The following is an 18,360-nucleotide window of genomic DNA, read 5'->3' as shown; positions in this document are numbered from 1 at the left end:
AACTTCAGTTTACTTTCAATATTATTTTGTATTGGTTTCAAGTGTACACCATAGTGGTTAGACATTTATATAACTTAGGAAGTGATTGCTCGATAAGTTTAGTGCCCATCTGGCACCATACATAGTTACTGAAATATTGTGGACATATTCCCTATGCTGTCCTTTTATCCCCACAACTATTTTGTAACTGCCAATCTGTACTTAATCCATTCGCCTCTTTCTTCCAGGACCACAGGGGAACCATCTCTACTACGAGAGGGGAGGGGAAGAGCATTTGGGCTGCCCTGGAGCAAGATCAGTAGCTGCGGTAAGCAGAGTAGCCAGACTGGCTGGATCAGCTCTTTGTACTCACCCTCAGTGAGAGATGTTTGTCACCTGGAGACCACACCCCCTAAAGAAGTCTAATTAAGTTCTAGGGGCAACCATTAAAAGGTCATTATTATCGCCAGTTTCCCAGGTGTTCAGATCTCAATCACATGGGGGTGATTATGAAAAGTGCCGCCTCAGAGCTACAGAACCTTCACCTTCAGGCGGCCCTAGAAATCTAAAACCAGGTGATCCGAGTGATAGACAAGTTTGGGAAACACTATTTAGATCATAAATTATGGGACCTAAAAAGACCAAGAAGGGTCTTCTAGGTAGGTGTCCTCTTCCTCTTAGGCAGTTCTGTCTAATTAAGGAGGCAAGCACCATTTTCCATGCATAAAAGTCTCCAGAAAACCACTGCCAAAGTTTCCTTTCAATACACATGAAGGTGTCAGATCCTCAGAGCTCGGCAACCCTTCCAAGTACTTAGCTTAGGCAAAGGTTAAATCCATGCTTTTTTGCAACCCAAAACAAAACGAATGATATCCATTACACAAATCATTTTACAAATCATTTTGTCAACTGACTTCAGCAAATATGTGAGGCCCTAGAAGTGTGATAAGCCCTCTCTCGCTTTGCTTTAAGATAAAGAACCTCACTTCAAAGGACAGGAAAAAGAAAGGGAAAACACAACCCACAGAAGTTTACTGAAAATAAACCTGTATCCAGAACATATAAAGAACTTTTACAATTCAATAATAAAAAGGCCCTGATTTTAAAAGACAACCCAATTTTTAAAAAGGGCAAAGGATCTGAAAAGACATTTCTCCAAAGAAATATAAATGGCCAACAAGCATATGAAAAAAGCTCAACATCATTGGGGAAATGCAAAGCCACAACGAAATATCACTTCATACCCACTGAGATGGCTAAAATAAAAAAGAGACAAACAAATTAACAAGTGTTGATCAGGATGTGGAGAAATGACTGTCACACATTGCTAATGGGAATATAAAACTGTGCAGCCCCTGTGAAAAAAGTTGGCAATTCCTCTTAGTGTTAAACATACAGTTTCAAAATGACCTGGCAATTCTACCCCAAGAGAAATGAAAGTATATATATCCCACAAAAACCTGTACATGAATGTTCATAACAGCATTCTTCCTAATAGCCAAAAATTAGAAACAACCCATCAACTGATGACTGGATAAACAAAACATGGCCTGTCATTCAACTGAATACTATTCAGCAATAAAAAGGAATGAAGTACTAATACATGCTACAAAATGGGCGAGCATTGAAAACATGATAAATGAAAGAAGCCAGTCACAAAAGGCCACACCTTGTATGATTCCATTTATATAATATGTGCAGAATAGATAAATCCAGGGAGACAAAAGGAGATTAGCGGTTGCCTGGGCCAGAGGATGGGAGCAATAGTGGGATTAGAGTGACAGCTAATTCATCCAAAGTTCGTTGCGAGGGGATGAAGGTGCTCTAAGGCTGACTGTAATGATGAATGTGCAACTCTGTGAACATACCAAAAAATCAATGAATGTATACTTTAAATAGATGAGTTGTATGGCATGTAAATTTTATCTCAATAAAGTTGTTTTGAAAAAGAATCCCCTTCCCCCGCAAAAAAATTCCATTTAACCTCCATGAACCTTAATTCATCCTCTGAAAATGGGGCTGCCACCTATCTTACCATTGTAAAGAACATATAAGATATAAATCCATGTATGTGTACACATGCACACACACACACACGCTTCACATAGTATTTCTGGCACATAATAGATACAGAACACATGCTATTCTCCAGCTCTCTCTCGCCCCACATTTTTGCATTGTTATGTTTTGATATCATTATGTCTTCACTACAAGCTACAAAGCTCAAAACTGGAATGTATTCAACAGCGGACTGAACATGAGAATTCTCTCAAGATTTCACAAATGCTAAACTCAAGGCTATTCCTATATGCCAGACCCTGGAGAAACCCCGGAGCCTGCAAATGTGGCTGTCTACCTCCCAGACTTGTCACTGAAAAGTATTTGGAGACAAAGAGTAAGATTTTTCTTTCTCTGTTCCTCCGTCTTGGTGTGTCCTCTATCTCTAAGCGTGATGCAGAACCCTGTAGTTTTAAAACCAGGCACACCCCTTGCCAATATTTATGCTATTCAGGCACCTTTCTCAGTCAGCTTTAACTACATTGAAAATCTCCTGGGCTTCCAAGACAGCTTTGCAGGGGTCCTAGGAAAGACCTTAGCCCTTAGCTATGCAGCGCTATCCACTGGGATACTCTTTTGTGACTCTATGCAGATTCAAAGGGGCTTGAAGCTATAGAACTAACTAAGGTTGCAACAAAAAAAGGAGACTACAGCATTTGCACCATCTCTGTAAGTTCCCAAACAATTCGCAGCCATCTCTTGAACTGATATAACAATGGGTTCTCAGCCAGACACTCAAGTTTTTCTATTTTATCAGAAGTTTTCCTCCTTCTTGCTCAGTATTGTCAACTATGTGCTATTTCACAATTCCTTTTTTTTTTCTTTCAGAAGAGGTCCTAATGTCAAATACATTTTCTTTTTCCCTTCACTTGCAGTGATTTTTAAAAATATATCTTTATTGATTTCAGAGAGAGGGAGGGAGAGGGAGAGAGAGAGAAACATCAATGATGAGTCATTCATCGACTGCCTCCTGCGCACCCCCTACTGAGGATCGAAACCACAACCGGGGCATGTGCCCTGACCGGGAATCCAGCCACAATCTCCTGGATCATAGGTCAATGCCCAACCGTTGAGCCATGCCAGCCAGGCCACTTGCAATGATTTTACCTGCTCTCATTTCCATTAAAATCCCATGCCTCCACACACTCTCGCTGCTTTTGTACTTATCAGACATGATGGGTTAAATGTGTGCCAAGCTCAAAATTTAGCAAAGCCCAGTCAGTAAACCCACCATACGCAACTAGATGGTCAAGTGGAAATGACTGCCCAGGACAGTCATCTATTAAAGCATTTTTGCTTTAGAGCTGTGCTGTCTAATATATTAGCCACTGGCCATGTGAGGCCACTTAAATTCATCAAAATTAAATAAAATTCAGTTCTTAAATCTCCCTATCCACTAAATGTGCTCTCAGTAGCTACCTGAGCCTACTGACTACCATACTGGACAGCACAGATAAAGAATATTTCCATTGGAGCATAAAGTCCAATTGAGTAATATTGACTTAGAGAGTAAATTCATTGATTCTATGAAAGTTTGTAAGTTCAGAGTTCTTAGACACAGTAGTTTTAGTATTTATAGATCATGAGGTTTATCTCTCAGAAGTATGATCCAAGTGCCTCTGAAAGTTCTTGGCAGATTTTCTTAGTGATTAGTGGGCAAAGTTTTTTGGAGCTTAACATAGAGGTTGGCACATGGTAAGTACTTAATATTTGCTGAGTGAATGATTGAAGAGCATATTAATGTCTGTGTGACAGTTTCTGCCCTGATTTACTTATAGATATTAGCTCAGGGAAAGTGATGGGATTTTTTTTTCTATGTGGGAGATTTGTATAGGGAGAAGTAAGCATAAGCAGGTGGGGTAGGAAGCTCGTGGACCCTTTAGAGCCATAAGAAATTAAGCTGAAAAACATAAACATCTGCCCTAAAGGAACTCAGATTCAAATGAAAAGTTTCAGACCCAAGGAAACATCTTGTTTCTTCAAGCACCCATCACTTATAGCTGTTAGAGCAGGGCTGGGCAATATCCAGCCCGCGGGCCACAATGGGCCTGTGAAATCATCCGGTCTGGCCCTGTCAAGGTCCTCACCAAAGAGAAGCCGTTCCAGCCATCACATTAGGGGTGAGTTAATTAAATGTTTGACCCAATATAGCAGGGCTAATTTTTAAGTTGATAATTTTGTATGGCCTTCGAATGGTGTTATAAATATCCAAATGGCCTCTGGCAGAAAAAAGGTTCCTCACCCCTGCTTTAGAGACATGAAGGGAAGGTCAAGGGGATGCTATGGAAGATCACAGAGCCTGCTGCCATTTCTCAGGATTTTCCCTGTGTAATTTTTGCTAGAGAAAAATATAATCACACAAAGGCAGCAATCAGCTTATTGCATTGTCTGTGCTGCTCATTCTGACACCTAGGTCTCTCCTTTCCTCAATGTCCTATGATTCAATCTATATTGTGCCTATCAAATAACTCCTCGGAAAATAAGTATTGTTGAAAACTAAAATTCAAAGAAGGGTGTCTGTTTTCATATCCAGAGAAAAGCAGTTCTACAGGCCCTTAACCAATAATCTCCTGGAAGCCCAACAAAAGGAGCTACAGATGCTTCTATTGAACTTTTTCTATGTCCCTTGTTCACAGACCAAACAGCCATAGGAAGAACCAGGCTGCTCCACTTCTATAATTCACGCTTCTTAGCAAAAGTCTGGGGACAGAAGGCAAGAGAAACAGGGAGCATCTGCCGCCTAATCTTCTTATGAATGCCCCCAGCTCATTCCCCATTCTCCTCATTGTTTCAGATTCCTTCTCTCAACAACCAAGTCCCAGATGGGGGTGGGTAGGAGCGGGGGGGATGGACACAAGGAAAAGCAGCCTTCTCTATGTCAATAACTACAGTTGTAGAAAAGTCAAGATCACTTCTATGAGGTGATGTAATTAGAAGTAAAATAGGGGAGCCTTATGTTCAATTTTAAATTAATCTGCTTTATTCTGAATTCCAATTAATTATTTATAACTGTGTGGAAGTCCTTACATGTGGTCCTACCGTGATCCCTTTAGACACTACGTGTGTTTTTAAAAGAAAATTATACAAGTTCTATCTCTTGAGCCAAACAGCAATACTTGTCCCACTATTTAAGCCAACAGATAGATAAAGTAACAGTTGTTGATGAATTAGTCATTCAATTTCAAGACCCACAGAATCTAAATATTAGAACCAAAAAGCTCAGTTTCTGCAACACACAATGCTAACTCTGAGGGCATAAAAACAGAATGGTGGTTAAGGAAACAGAACTGCCAGAGTTTAAATCTCAGCTCTGCCGCATACTACCTATGTTATTTAACTTCTCCAGGCTTCAGAATGGAGATGACAGTGCTGACCTCATGGGGTTGTCATGGGGAAGAGAGGGAGGTGATCTGTGTTAAAGCACATTAAGATCTCAATAAATATTAGGTGCGCTTGTAACAATGCATCATGCCTGAAAACATCACTTAAAACATTTTCCAAAAGTTAGGACTTAATATGAAGCTTAAAGGAAACTGCTTCCCAGACAACCCACATGAAAATACTATGTAAAAAAAGAACTCGAGGCTCAGGTTAGAATGTTCACCTTACCACTAAATCCCAAACTATAATAGTGAACTTTTTAAAATATCCATGAACGTGTACAAATCATTCATCTCACTGATTTGTGGCCATAGAAAAGGAGTTTCAAACAAGATGACTGTTCACAGTTAAGCAGGCCCCTAGAAATAAGTGGTGAGCCTGGGCCAGGGCCTTGCTCTCATGTGGAGGAGGAGAGGAGCTGGTGACTTCTAACACCATCCAAGAGAGAAAATGCTCCATCACCTCTGTGCCCTGAAATGTCAACAAAGTCCCTGCCCGCTTGGCACCAATGGGCCCCAGTTTGTTGACCTTCTGGGCCCAGTGAAAAACAAAGACTGCAGGGACATGTGCTATTTTTATATAAATAAGATAGCATAAGCAAAGATTCCTTATTAATGATATGTCACGCCTTATTTTTGAATGAGGCATGGAAATCTGTTAATTTGGATTGAGGAATAACTTGTTAACCACATGCTGCAAATCACCCTCTTTCTCCACTATAACCTGCAACAGTGGCTGGCACTGCCTCTTGTCACTAAAACGAACACTACTGATGTTGAAACATGTGAAAAATGTCCTTGGAAGATGGTCTTGTAACTCCGAAACGCAGGAAAGGTACAAAGGCACACAGTCTCAAAAATAACGCCACCGCTGAAATTCTCTCCAGCAAATCTCCAAGCCTGCGTACGATTATCATAAACAATGCAAGCTGTCCAGAGGTGGACACTCCAAGCAAACGCTCTGGAGGATTTAATCTGGTTTAACTGTAAGAGAACTCAGAAAGAAGTGAGAGGCAGTACTCACGGTGAAAATGCCTCAACTGGTAGCAAAGGGAAGCCAAGGACAGCTATGCTTGGCCCAGACTGCAGGGGACCCTGGAATGTTGAGAACCCTTGAAGTAGCAGTGATTTTAGGTTAGACTGGACCCCAGCCTTCTGTGAGCCTGATTCACATCCTCAGATAAACAGATTTCGGTCACCTCCTGATTACCAGATTATTTTTCACAGGCTGCTTAAACCTCAATCATGTCTGAATTCATTTCTAAACATTGAGAAGGATCACATTCCATTACTCACCTCCTAATCCAACCCAAGCCCAAAGAAATGCTCTTTTCATAATTGCCAAATGACAGCATTACCTCAGGTAAACCTCAAACAAACCAGTCTGGAGGCCAAAGCACACACACGTAGCAACGTTCACACGGTTTTGCCTCAGCACTTCTTAACCAGACTGAGATCAGCCCCTTGCCACACTGGGGTCTTAGTTTATGAATAATGTGACAGATGACTCTAGAATTTCTGAAGGAAAAATAAATCACCTCTAAAAGTAATGATGCCTTGGATGTATTTTTGTATGTAATGCCAGGCTAAATCCCACTCACATATTTCCCATCGGGGTTAGCAAACAAATATATCAAGGTTTTAGAAAGCACATAGAGCCATTCATGGAAAGCATCTCCAAATTTTGCTTTTTCAATGAGCTGATTTTCTATCTCATCTCACTTTTATTTCCAAATCCCCAAGACTGACTAGCCCACAATGATTTCCAAGGTATCCCATGTTTTTAATTGCTAGTATTTAAGCAAAATTGAACCTCTTGAGTACAATGCGCATCGTAAAGTATATATTATTCTTTGGCCTCAAAGAAAGTGAACGGTGCCAACAAAATTTTTCTTAAAGCCAACCCACATTCAGATTTACGAATCAAGCTTCTTATGCTTGCATTTTTTTAAAAAAACATTCAACTATGGAATTTCACCTTAAAATAAGGTTATTTTAGCTTTGCAGCTTTAATCACTCTCCCAGGTTCAATGGCCAGGAAAAGAGCCCTGATGTGTTCACAGAACGTACAAACTGAGAGATATTCAGAATGTGAAGTTAAGAGTACATCCTTGAATAAGTAATGCATATACATGTTTAGGCATGAAACCATAAAATGCTAGAGCTTGAAGGCACTGAGAGAGGATCTACCCAATTTCCTCATCCTGTAGAGGAGAAAGTTTTAGCTGCAGATGTTACATGATTTGCCCAGGAGAGTGGCAAAAACTCACCCAGTCAGTGATAAAACCTATAAGCCAGGTATCCTACCTACTAGTCCAAGTGCTTTCCATGGTACCACTCTGCTCCTTTTCACACAAAAAGCATATATTAATGAAATATCTAACAAACGAGACAAAAATCAGACAGGGTGAGGGCAAAAGTAGGTTTACAGTTGTTTGTACAGAAAATAATACCATAATTAATAAATGCGAATACAAGAATAAACTCTGTTTTGCATACTCACAACCGTAAACCTACTTTTGCCCCACCCTGTAGATTTGAAACATGATTTGTGGGTGGATATAAGAAAGCTGTAGAAGGACATGCATCAAGCCACTAAAAATTGGTTGGGAAGGTGTACATTTATTTTGCATTGCTTTGCTGGTTCTGTTGAGTATGTTGCATTTTTAAGGGCCAAAGTGGAATTTACTGACTTTTTGCAAGAATATCTCTTGATTTGTAAATGATGATAACGTATTTCTTGGAAGAGGAAAGAGTATTTCCTTTCCTTCTGCAGGGAACATCCTCCTCCTATTCCCCAAAAGCCAGCCAAACCCTCCCCTTCAATGTCCAGCTCAACTGCCAGCTCCTCTCAGAGGACTTCCAAGCCCTTAGGCCAGACAGAACCTCTCCTTCCTCTGGGTTCCTCCATCATAACCTTTGCAGAAGTCTCTCCAACTAGGAAGCCAGCTCCTTGACAGCAGAAATCCTGTCTCACTCGCCTGGCTATTGGGCTTTGCGAAGTCCTTTGCACAGACTATATTCAATTACGGTTAATGAACTGAAGCATTTGCTCCCAGAATCCCACTTAGTCATTTTCCAGGTCTCCCCCTTCCCCACACCACCTGGGCCGGCTCAAGAGTTACTCGGGAGTGGACATCCTGGATCCCACTGTCGCGCAGCCCAGGCTCTGGAACGTGAAATCGCCGTGCCCACTACAGCCTCTGCCCGCTTACAGGGTGTTAAACATCCTTTAACACCAAGGGGAGCGGTGAAACTGAACATTTTTATTATTTAGGTCGTCGACAACATTCTGCAGCACGTTCTCTAAGCGTTCATCTGTGTGATTTTTTTAAAATCTCTGAACTTCATTTGCCGGAACGTATACAGCCGAAAACAGCGGATAACGTGCGATGCGTATGAAAGAGAAGGAAACGTCTTTTTAGCGACTTTGGATATTAGACAGAATAATCTTCCGTTGTCGCTCAAGGCAAGTTTGTGGATTTTCTCCTGCTGACAGAGAAACGTGATAGTCCCCAAATACAAGAGCTGGCCTGGCGGAGTGAAATCGGCACATCGGGTCCTCTAAAGCTGCCCTGCTTTTGATCATTAAGCAAGAGCGAGTGCTCGGGCTTTTCGTCCGAGTCTCAGGTTCTCAAAGCGGAGGGTTGAATTAAAACCCCCAAACCTTAACACCCACAAAGTTGACCCCTCTGGGCTCCTCACAAACACAAAGAAAGAAAGAGCAAAAGGAAAATCGCTACCAGGTCCTGACGTTAAGGCACAAACACAAGTGGCCCACGGACCCTGGAGAACTGAGGAGCGACAAAGCCAACCAAACCCCGACCCGGCCCGGACGGCGAGCCCCGCGCAGCCCCACGCGCCCGCGGCCCCGGTCCCGAGCCTCACCGCGGCGCTCCTTCCTTCCATCTTCCATCGCCTGCGCCCGACCCGCCGCCGGGCCGGGGAGCCTCAGGGCGCGCCTGCGGGCGGGCGGGCGGGCGGCGGGCGCAGCGCGCTCCTGCTCCGGCTCCGGGCTGCCGAGGGGCGGCGGCGCGCACCCTAGCGGAGGCTGCCCGCGGGCCCCCCGCGGTGTCCGGCACAGGCGGCGGGCGGGGTGGGCGGGGCTGCGCCCGGAGGCGGGGAAGGGGAGGCGGGGAAGGGGAGGCGGGGAAGGGGAGGCGGGGCCCCGGGGGGCAGGGGCAGAGGGGAGCAGAGGGGAGCAGAGGAGGGTGGGGGCGAGGAGGAGGGCGGAGGGGGACCAGTGGGGGCGAGTGGGGTGAGAGAGGGTGGGAGGGGGCGGAGGAGACGCTGAGCTCCCCCGGGGGTGGGGGCTGGAGGGCGCGGTGAAGTAGGAAAGAGAGGGGGTGGGAGGGTAGGAAGGGCTGGGAGCGGAGCGGAGGGGGAGGAGCCCCGGGAAGGGAGGAGGCGAAGGTGAGCGGGTGGAGGGGGTGGTGCCCCGGGGGAAGGGGGACGGAGGAGGTGGGAGGGGGAAGGAAGGAGTGGGAGAGGCGTGGGGAGGGCGGAGCCCCGGAGCGGGACGGGGCGGGGCCGGGGGAGGCGGGGCGGGGGGCGCGGGCTGGGCAGCGGCGGAGGGGGCGGGGAGGCCGAGCGGGCCCTCGACCGCCTCCGGGCGGCACGCGCTCCCCCTCCGCCCCGCGGAAACCTGCCTGTTGCTTTGTCTTGTTCCCACATTTCCCACCCAGGGCAAAGTGAGAGGCCCTTTCAACGGCGTTTCCTCTGAAGAAGGGCCGTGGAAGGGGAGCCGCAAGTTGGGCACCATCCCGCAGGGCCCGGGACGAACGCCCCGCATCCCTCAGGGGTCCGGGGCCGCGAGGAGGGGCCTCCTGGGTCCGTGCTCTGCCTGGCCTCGTTCGGGAGCTCCGCGGGCGGCCCGTGCACGCTCCAGTCCCCTGGGGGCGCGCCCGCTGGGAGCGCCCGCGTCCGCAGCCGCGCCGCAGCCCTGTCCCCAGACTGCCCCACACCGAGTACGCGCCGCGGCACAGCGCGCCTCAAAACCATTTTCAATCAGAAGTGCCGCAGACCGGCAGCTTTTTCCCTCTTCCCCGTGACTGGTCTGGAAGGGCAGGGCGCCCTCCTCTGGCAAAGGGATCGGGACGCCGGAAAACCACCCCGTGTGAGGTCTGTTGCGGTCAAAGCGCGCTTCACCTTCAAGTTCAGGGTTTACCAGATCTACGCGCCTGGAGGTCGAGCTGCATGTGGTCAGTTGCATGGTGCTTACGGTACATTTATGTTACACTTTTGATGTCACAAAGACGAGTCTTCCTTTTTGTGACCAATAGAAGATGCCCAAACAAAGGGAAGTGACCAAATGCCCAAGCTTTGAGTTGGGGATGGAGAGTGGAATTTCTTGATGGCCCAAGGAACCAGCCCACCAAGACTGGAAGGAGGCAGGGAGGCAGAGGAGTCCCTTATTTTTGCTTTGACTGCCCCATTGGTATGGAGGAATTTATACAAATCCATTCCAGCTTCTGAGAAGTGATCTCAGTCCATGCACCCCCTGCTAGAGCAGCAGTTTGGTCAGATGTGTAGTTTTTAAAGCACCCTAGTTACTTGGGTGTATTTCTCCTTTATGGATCCTACCTTCACCCTTATAGAAACACCCCAAGAAGACAATCCGTGTGTGCCTATTCCCAATAAACTTCGGCCTTGTTTGAACTTGGGGGTCTCATGATTTTGTTGGCAAGGAATCAGCAGTAAGAACAGGTAGGAAAATAGTTGCTACCTGGGACCTGACCACTGGCCTGGTGATCTTTAATTGGAAAAGTAACCAATATATCATAAAAGTCAAGGATTTTAAGCTGACTAAAATTATACCAACTATTCCCATACATAACTTCATATAGGAGGCAGAGGTCACCTAGATTTACATGAGTTTACTAGCTAAGTGACCTGGGAATAGATACTTCTAATCCGAGCCTCTGTTTCCTCAATTATAAAATGAGGATAATGGTAACTCGCAGAATTGCTATTAGCATAGCAAGTTGTGTTATACAGAGCACTTGGTCCATAGTAAAGATTCAATAAAGGGGCATTTCAAAAGTTAAGCAAGCAACAGAATGTTTTCCCATTTTTGTCGCAAAGGAAATGTATTTTATGTATAAATATTGTTAGGCTTTTTAAGATATTGAAAATAGAGTAAGAATTCCCATTTCTGCTAATCTAGCCCCCTTCCAGGTACCCAGTTCAAATGATCACAATAGTGCTCAAGTTCAGTGTCAGCATACATAAACGTCCACCTTGGTAAAAGGAAGGAGGCACACAGGCTAGCTGAACAGCAGCCTCTAAAAGAGGCATGGGCTGATCCATATGTATTCAGTACTATATTCATCCCACACTCTTACCATGAGCCTAGTGTACGTGGTGTGGAAAGAAAAACTATAGGCAAGATGTCAGATACTGGAGGTGGAAAGAAGAAATGAAAGCGAAGTTAAAATCCTCTCAGGAATTACTCATGCATACAGTTAACCTTTACTATTTCTAAAAGCCATTTTAAAATAAATTATGGGATATTTATTTTGTTGGTACAAAACTGAATATTTATTTCAAACAAGAAAAACATTTCAAATACAAATTAATAAAAGTTGACAAATTCCACACATATTAACTCCAGAAAACACACACATTTTTATTGACTGCCTTCAAAATATTTTTATTAACCTCCTAAAATACCTCTATAGTACTTTCCCCCAGTGTGTCTTGGCTGCATACTCTTGATCACTCCTTTGGAGTAGTTTTTTTTAAAAAACAGCTTTATTGAGATATAATTCACATACCAAAAACTCACTCACTTGAAGGGAACAATTCAGTTGTTCTTGTGCAATCATCACCAGTTTTAGAAAATTTTATCCCCGAAAAACCCTATACTCTTAGCAGTCACTCCTGTTTTCCCTCAACCCTTTCAGCCCCTGGCAACCACTAATCTACTTTCTGTCTCTATAGATTTTTCTGCACATTTCATATAAATAGAATCATACACTATGTGGTCTTTTGTGACTGGTTTCTTTCATTTGCCATGTTTTCAGTGTTCGTCCATGTGCAGCATGTATCAAAACTCTGTTCCTTTTTATTGCCAAGTAATATTCCACCGTATGGGTAGGCCACATTTTATTGATGGACATTTGGGTTCTTTCCACTATTTGACTTTTATGAATAATGCTGCTATAGGTGTTCATGCACAAGTTTTTTTTCATGAACATTTTGGATGTTATATTTCCATTTCTCTTCAGTAAATACCTATAGTAGCATTTGTGGACCATAAGTAACTCTATCTAACTTTACTGCCAAACTATGTTCCATAGTTGCTGTACCATTTTATATTTCCATCGACAATAGGTTCCAATTTCTCCACATGCTAACCAACACTTATTACTGTCTATTTTTTATTATAGCCATCATAGTGGGTGTAAGGTGGTAGAATGATTCTGTAATATCATTGTGGGCACAACAGAAAGGTAGTCTTTTCTCTAGCATGGTTAATCAAAGGTGGTTGTTTTTAGTTATTGACATTTGAGAAAAGTTTCTGTCTCACATTCATTATTGAAGATAACATTTGTTGTCAAATTTGGGAAGACTTCTCAAGTTTCTTTCATATGTGAACTGTAGGATTTCAGGACACTTCAGGGCTTTCTATGCAATGATTAATATTCAGTGCTCAAAATTGAAACTCATTAACTCATTTTTATTAATAGTGTGAGTTTTGTCCTGTCATAGGTATCAGTTATTTCATATCAAAAAAGCAAAAAGAAAATGTTTTCTTTTGTTCTGTGGTTCACATTTCATTATTCAATTTCTCAGACAATCCAAGGTCTTAGAATATGCATTTTTTAAAGTTTTTATTTGAAATACAAAGAGAACTCTAAACTTAAGAGCATTTTCAATTAAAAGGGCTCTTATGTGTGCTTCGGTGCATAAATAGGATGCTTTATAAATCGTATACCGACTACACACAGTTAATACACTAGAGTAGAGTACATTACATCTTATTGTTGTATTTCTAGCTTCTAGCACTGTGCCTGGTCTATAGTAGGGGCTCAATAAACAATAGGTTGAAAATTGGCATTATTTAAGGTGGAAATATTCAACATAAATATACAATAAATTTTCAGCTTATATGTACAACAATCTAAAATCATGTTGTACTAGAATTTCAGAAGCCCAAGGTGAAACTAAGAGGACATAGCATCTGACCCTGCTGAAGACTGAGGGAATGCTGGATGGATAAGAGGACTAGGAGACAAGAAGCAGAGAGAAAAGTGTGGTTAGCGTGCTTAGGTGACTGAAAAGAGCAGAGGAGTGGGGAAAGAGAGGGGAGGAAGTGCATGCCACCTGCCTTGTGGCAAGTGCACGGGAAATGTTAGAGGATGATCTGAGGCAGAGGGTGGACTCAGCTCGCCTTTTTCCCCATGACCCAAATAAGTTAGCCTAAGTCTGGTAAGAATAATAAGAATAATATACACAAATAATAAAAGTTTCAGCTTATTTTTATTTTTTTTCATTCATTCATGTGACAAACATTTAATGAACATTTACTATGTGCTTGGTGCAGTTTACTGACTGCAGGAGTAAATAACACATCCCAGTCCTCATGGAGCTTAGAGTCTAATGAGCTTGGGGAGACAGAAAATAAGCAAGATAAGTTAATATATATGGTGTTTTATAGTAATAAGTGTTTTTAGAGAAAACCCTTAGCTGGAAGTGTGCAGTGGGAAAGAGAGGATGGGAGAATCCTCCCTTCTTGCAGCCGGAGGTACCCAGCTGGACACCTCCTGTTCCTGCCGAGTCTCTCTAGCCCACCCTACTGGATAGAGCCCAGAGAGTAGACGGCAGTCCGACTCTGGGGCGCATGGCCCACATCTAGATCACAAGAAACACTCACTTGTCCCTTCCTTCAGGCTCTCTGGAAGTTCAGGCTAATCCCAACCACCTCACATGAGGTTTGGCACATAGGAGGCACTAAATAAATAACAAATGTGCAAAGCAAAGCAATAGCTTTGGTCCAAAGATACCATATGATTGTACTGGTTTATTTTTTTGAGAATATAAAGCTTTTTAGTACAGGAATATATCCTAACAACCATTAAAAACAAAAACCAAATCTTTACATAGGTACATAGATAGCTACAGATGCTTTTCTGGTTCACACTTGAAAACCTATCTGCACCAGGACATGCTTTACCAAAATAATTGCTGAAAATATTTGAGAAAAAGTCCCTATTTCCCTCAAAAAACAAATCATTTTTTCAGTATTATTCAACGAATGAAAAGGAATTGTTTCAAAAGCAGCATTGAAGGGGGATTCCATATAAAAACATTTCTCTGCTGAAATAAGCAGTTCACTTATAATGTTTTCCCAGAGTAGAAATGACCTATGGAAATTACCAATGACTGGGTGTGTTTGAATTATAAATGTACCCTGGCGTCTCTCCAAGAGGACATTATAGCAGAGTAACACCGCTGCTCTGCAGTGAGTGATGATTGGAGACAATGAAGAAGGGGGGGGGCTGCCTGAATGTTGACCAGGAGTCAGGAGACAGAGTCCCAGCTCGCTCACTTGTCAACCATGAGATGAGACCTGCTTGTTCTTAGGCCTTTATTTCTTTTTCTATGGATGGGAAAGATTGGCCTTCCCCCTTGCAAAAGTCCAGCATTCTGTGGTATAAAGAACTTTCCATCAAAAGCAGTCTTTATTTTCACAATTCTCATAGTTTTTTGGCAAGTCTTTAGTGACAATGGCAACTCCCAGAAGCTGAATCTCTCAGTGTTTTGAATTGGGATCCCAAGCAACCCAGATTAGACAGCACTCTCCAGAGGGCAAAGCCCACACCTTATTTATTTATATTTACTTTTTATCTCCAGCACAGGGTGTATTGCCTAGCACAGAGGAGCTGCTCAACAAATGTTCATTGACTGCATGAATGAAGGAATGAATTGAATGAATTCTCCTTATTTTGAGAGGGAATAGCATGTTGTTTAAGAATTCCTCTGATTTCAGTGGCTCTACAGAGAAATATTGGTAAACACTGTTAATAAAGTAGGTAGGAGGGCTTAGAGCGGAACTCTCATCACACATGTACTATAAACTCTTACACTTGAAAATTTCTGTAAATGTGTCTATGAAAGGAGAGAAATCTCTCAGTTCTCTCTCCGTTTCCCATTACTTTCATTCCAAAAAGGTGACAAGTTCCTAGGGCTGAATTCTGACAGAGTGACTCATTTTGAGTCACTTCCCTTCTAAGTTCTATGAGCCCAGGTATTTTGGTCTATTGATTAATATAGATCTACCTTAAGGATCCTGGAGAAAATAACTCTTTCCTTCTAAATCAATTTTATTAAGGTATAATTTACATACTATAAAACTCACCAATTTTAAGCATTGTTATATTGTGATTTAGAATGAGAAATGTATATTTGGTCTTTGTCCCCATTCTTGGCACACAGCTCTTAAATCCTTGAAATTTCCTAAAAGATGAGAGCATAAAATTGTCTTTTGTTATGTTAATGTGGTGGCTTTTGGACAGCACCCGAGGATGGGGGCCAGCTGCCAGGAGAACCTGTATTGTGTTTAAAGGGTTGGAACTTTCAGCCTCACCCCCAGGACCTCCAGGAAGGGGATAGGGGCTGGAGGCCAGTGATTTAATCAGTTGTTCCTGTGTAATGACACCTCCATAAAAACCCAAAGGGACAGGGTTCAGAGAGCTTCTGGGTTGGGGAACAAAAGAAGGTTCAGAGAGACTGGCATGTTCAGAGACGGCATGGAAGCTCCTTGCCCTTTCCCCACTCCTCGCCCTATGCATCTCTTCCATCTGGTTGTCCCTGAGTTAATTCTTTTATAATACACCAATAATCTAGTAAGTAAATTGTTTCTTGGAATTCTATAAGCTGCTCTAGCAAATAATTGAACCTGAGGAGGAGGTTGTGGGAACCCCCAATTTATAGCCTGTCTGTCAAAAGCCCAGGGGACAACCTGGACTTGTGATTCTTAAGTGGGTGGATTGGGGGTGGGGCAGTTTTGCCCTTAGTCCCTTAAGGACTGAGGACCTGTGGAACCTGATGCTACCTCCAGGTAGATAGTGTCAGAATTGATTTGAATTGTAGGACAAACTAGCTGGTGTCAAATGCTTTTTCTGCATCTATTGAGATATCCATATGATTTTTCTTTCTTATGCTATAATTTTGGTGAATTAGATTGATTTATTTTTCAATGTTAAACCAACATTCCAGAGATAAATCTCATTTGACCATGTTATATTATTGTATTAGTCTGCTAAAGCAGCCATAACAGAATACTCAGTGGCTTAAACAATAGGAATTTATTTTCTCAAGTTCTGGAGGTTAGAAGGCCAAGATCAAGGTTGGTTTTTAATGAGACCTCTTTTCTTGGCTAGCAATCACCTTCTTGCTGTGATCCCACATGGTCTTTCCTCTGTGTGTGCACACTCCTGATGTCTCTTCCTGTCTTACAAGGATACCCCTTAGTCCTACTGGAACAGGGCCCCACCCTTATTTACCTCCTTAATTTAACCTTAATTACCTCCTTAAAGTCCTTATCTCCAAATACAGATATATTGGGGTTTAGGGCTTCAAAATATGGGTTTTTTTCAGGGGTATAAAATTCAGTTCAAAAAAATTTACATTTTATATGTTGCTGGATTCAATTTGCTAATTGTTTTTACTATTATTGCATCTATGTTTATGAAGGATATTGGTCTGTAGTTCTCTTTCTTGTAATGTCATCTTTCTTGTTTGAGTATCAAAATAATGCTGGCCTCGTAAAATGAATTAGGAAGTGTTTTCTCCTCTCCTACTTTCTAAAAGAGTTTGTGCAGAATCAGTATGATTTCTTTCTTAAGTGTTTGGTATAATTTACCTGTGATACTATGTAGACTTGAAGTTTTCTTGTGAGAACATTTTAAATTACAGATTCAACGTATTTTTATTCGGTTACCTATTTCTTCTGGGGTGAGCTTCTAAAGAATTTGTCCATTTCATTTATGTTGTCAAAATTATTGGGATAAAGTTTTTCATATTATTTTCTTGTTATCTTTTTTATGTCTTTATGATCTCTAGCAATGTTTTCTCTTTCGTTCTTGATATTGGTCACTTGTGTCTTCTATTTTTTTTTTTTCCTCATTAGTTTAGCTAGAGGCTTGTCAATGTTGTTGATTTCAAAGAATCAACATTTTCGTTTCATTGATTGTCTCTTTTGGTTTTTGTATCCTGTTTTATTGATTTCTGTTCTTACTGTTATTGTTTCCATCCTTTTATTAACTTTGGATTCAATTTGCTTTTCTTTTTCTAGCTTCTTAAGGTTGCAGCTTAGAAAGAGTTTCAGCTTAAGCCAATGGCAAAGGAAAGAGAGTATTATAAGTAAGTTTAGGCTGTAAAAGGTAGGAAGTGGGCATCCAGGCAAACATATGAAGCCACTATCTGACAGAATATCTCTAGATTCTGTAAATACTCCCCCAACACACTCACGCACACGCACGCACACTCACGCACATTCTGCAGAATGATACACTTTCTCCCTTCTCAGCATTTACGCTTTCCACCCCCATTTCAACTTTGTTTCTAACCTTCTACCACTCTTTCATTTCCAAATCACCCAAAAGAGAAGAAACTCAGCATGGGAAGTGTCACAACCTCAGAGGAGCACCCTAATTTGCGCTACGGAAAGTGTACTTGGATAAGCCGCTTTCTCCTTCAGGTCCCTTTCCTTCAATTCATTGCTGTAAAATACTACGGCAGAAACAATCCTATGTGTTCACCACGCCATTCCGGTGTTGTCCTAGGCACATTAGAAAGATACATTTCCTAGACCAGATGCATCTAGGTGGGGCTGTGTTACTAGCTCTGGTCAATGGAATGTCACCAGAAGTAATACACGCCACTTCAAGGCCTGGCACCTAAAATCTCCAAGAGATCCTTCATGTTCTCTTATCTG

The 18,360-nt window shown here is 42.5% G+C and overlaps 1 protein-coding gene across 1 annotated transcript in view; it reads right to left on the bottom strand.

Annotated features, from left to right (window-relative positions):
- The window catches only part of PSD3 (pleckstrin and Sec7 domain containing 3), a 338,824-nt gene extending 329,448 nt beyond the window's left edge, over positions 1-9,376 (bottom strand). Inside the window, exon 1 of the mRNA XM_087814210.1 lies at positions 9,306-9,376. Coding sequence (XP_087670336.1) covers positions 9,306-9,326 — 21 coding nt within the window. The 5' untranslated portion in view covers positions 9,327-9,376. The remainder of the gene's footprint in view (positions 1-9,305) is intronic.
- Positions 9,377-18,360: the final 8,984 nt, after the last annotated feature.

This window comes from Miniopterus natalensis, chromosome 2 (genome assembly GCF_054644295.1).
Source record: "Miniopterus natalensis isolate mMinNat1 chromosome 2, mMinNat1.hap1, whole genome shotgun sequence".
In the NCBI taxonomy this organism is placed as follows: domain Eukaryota; kingdom Metazoa; phylum Chordata; class Mammalia; order Chiroptera; family Miniopteridae; genus Miniopterus; species Miniopterus natalensis.
Note: the sequence above shows the minus strand (reverse complement) of the source record. Positions and strands in the feature narration are given on the sequence as shown.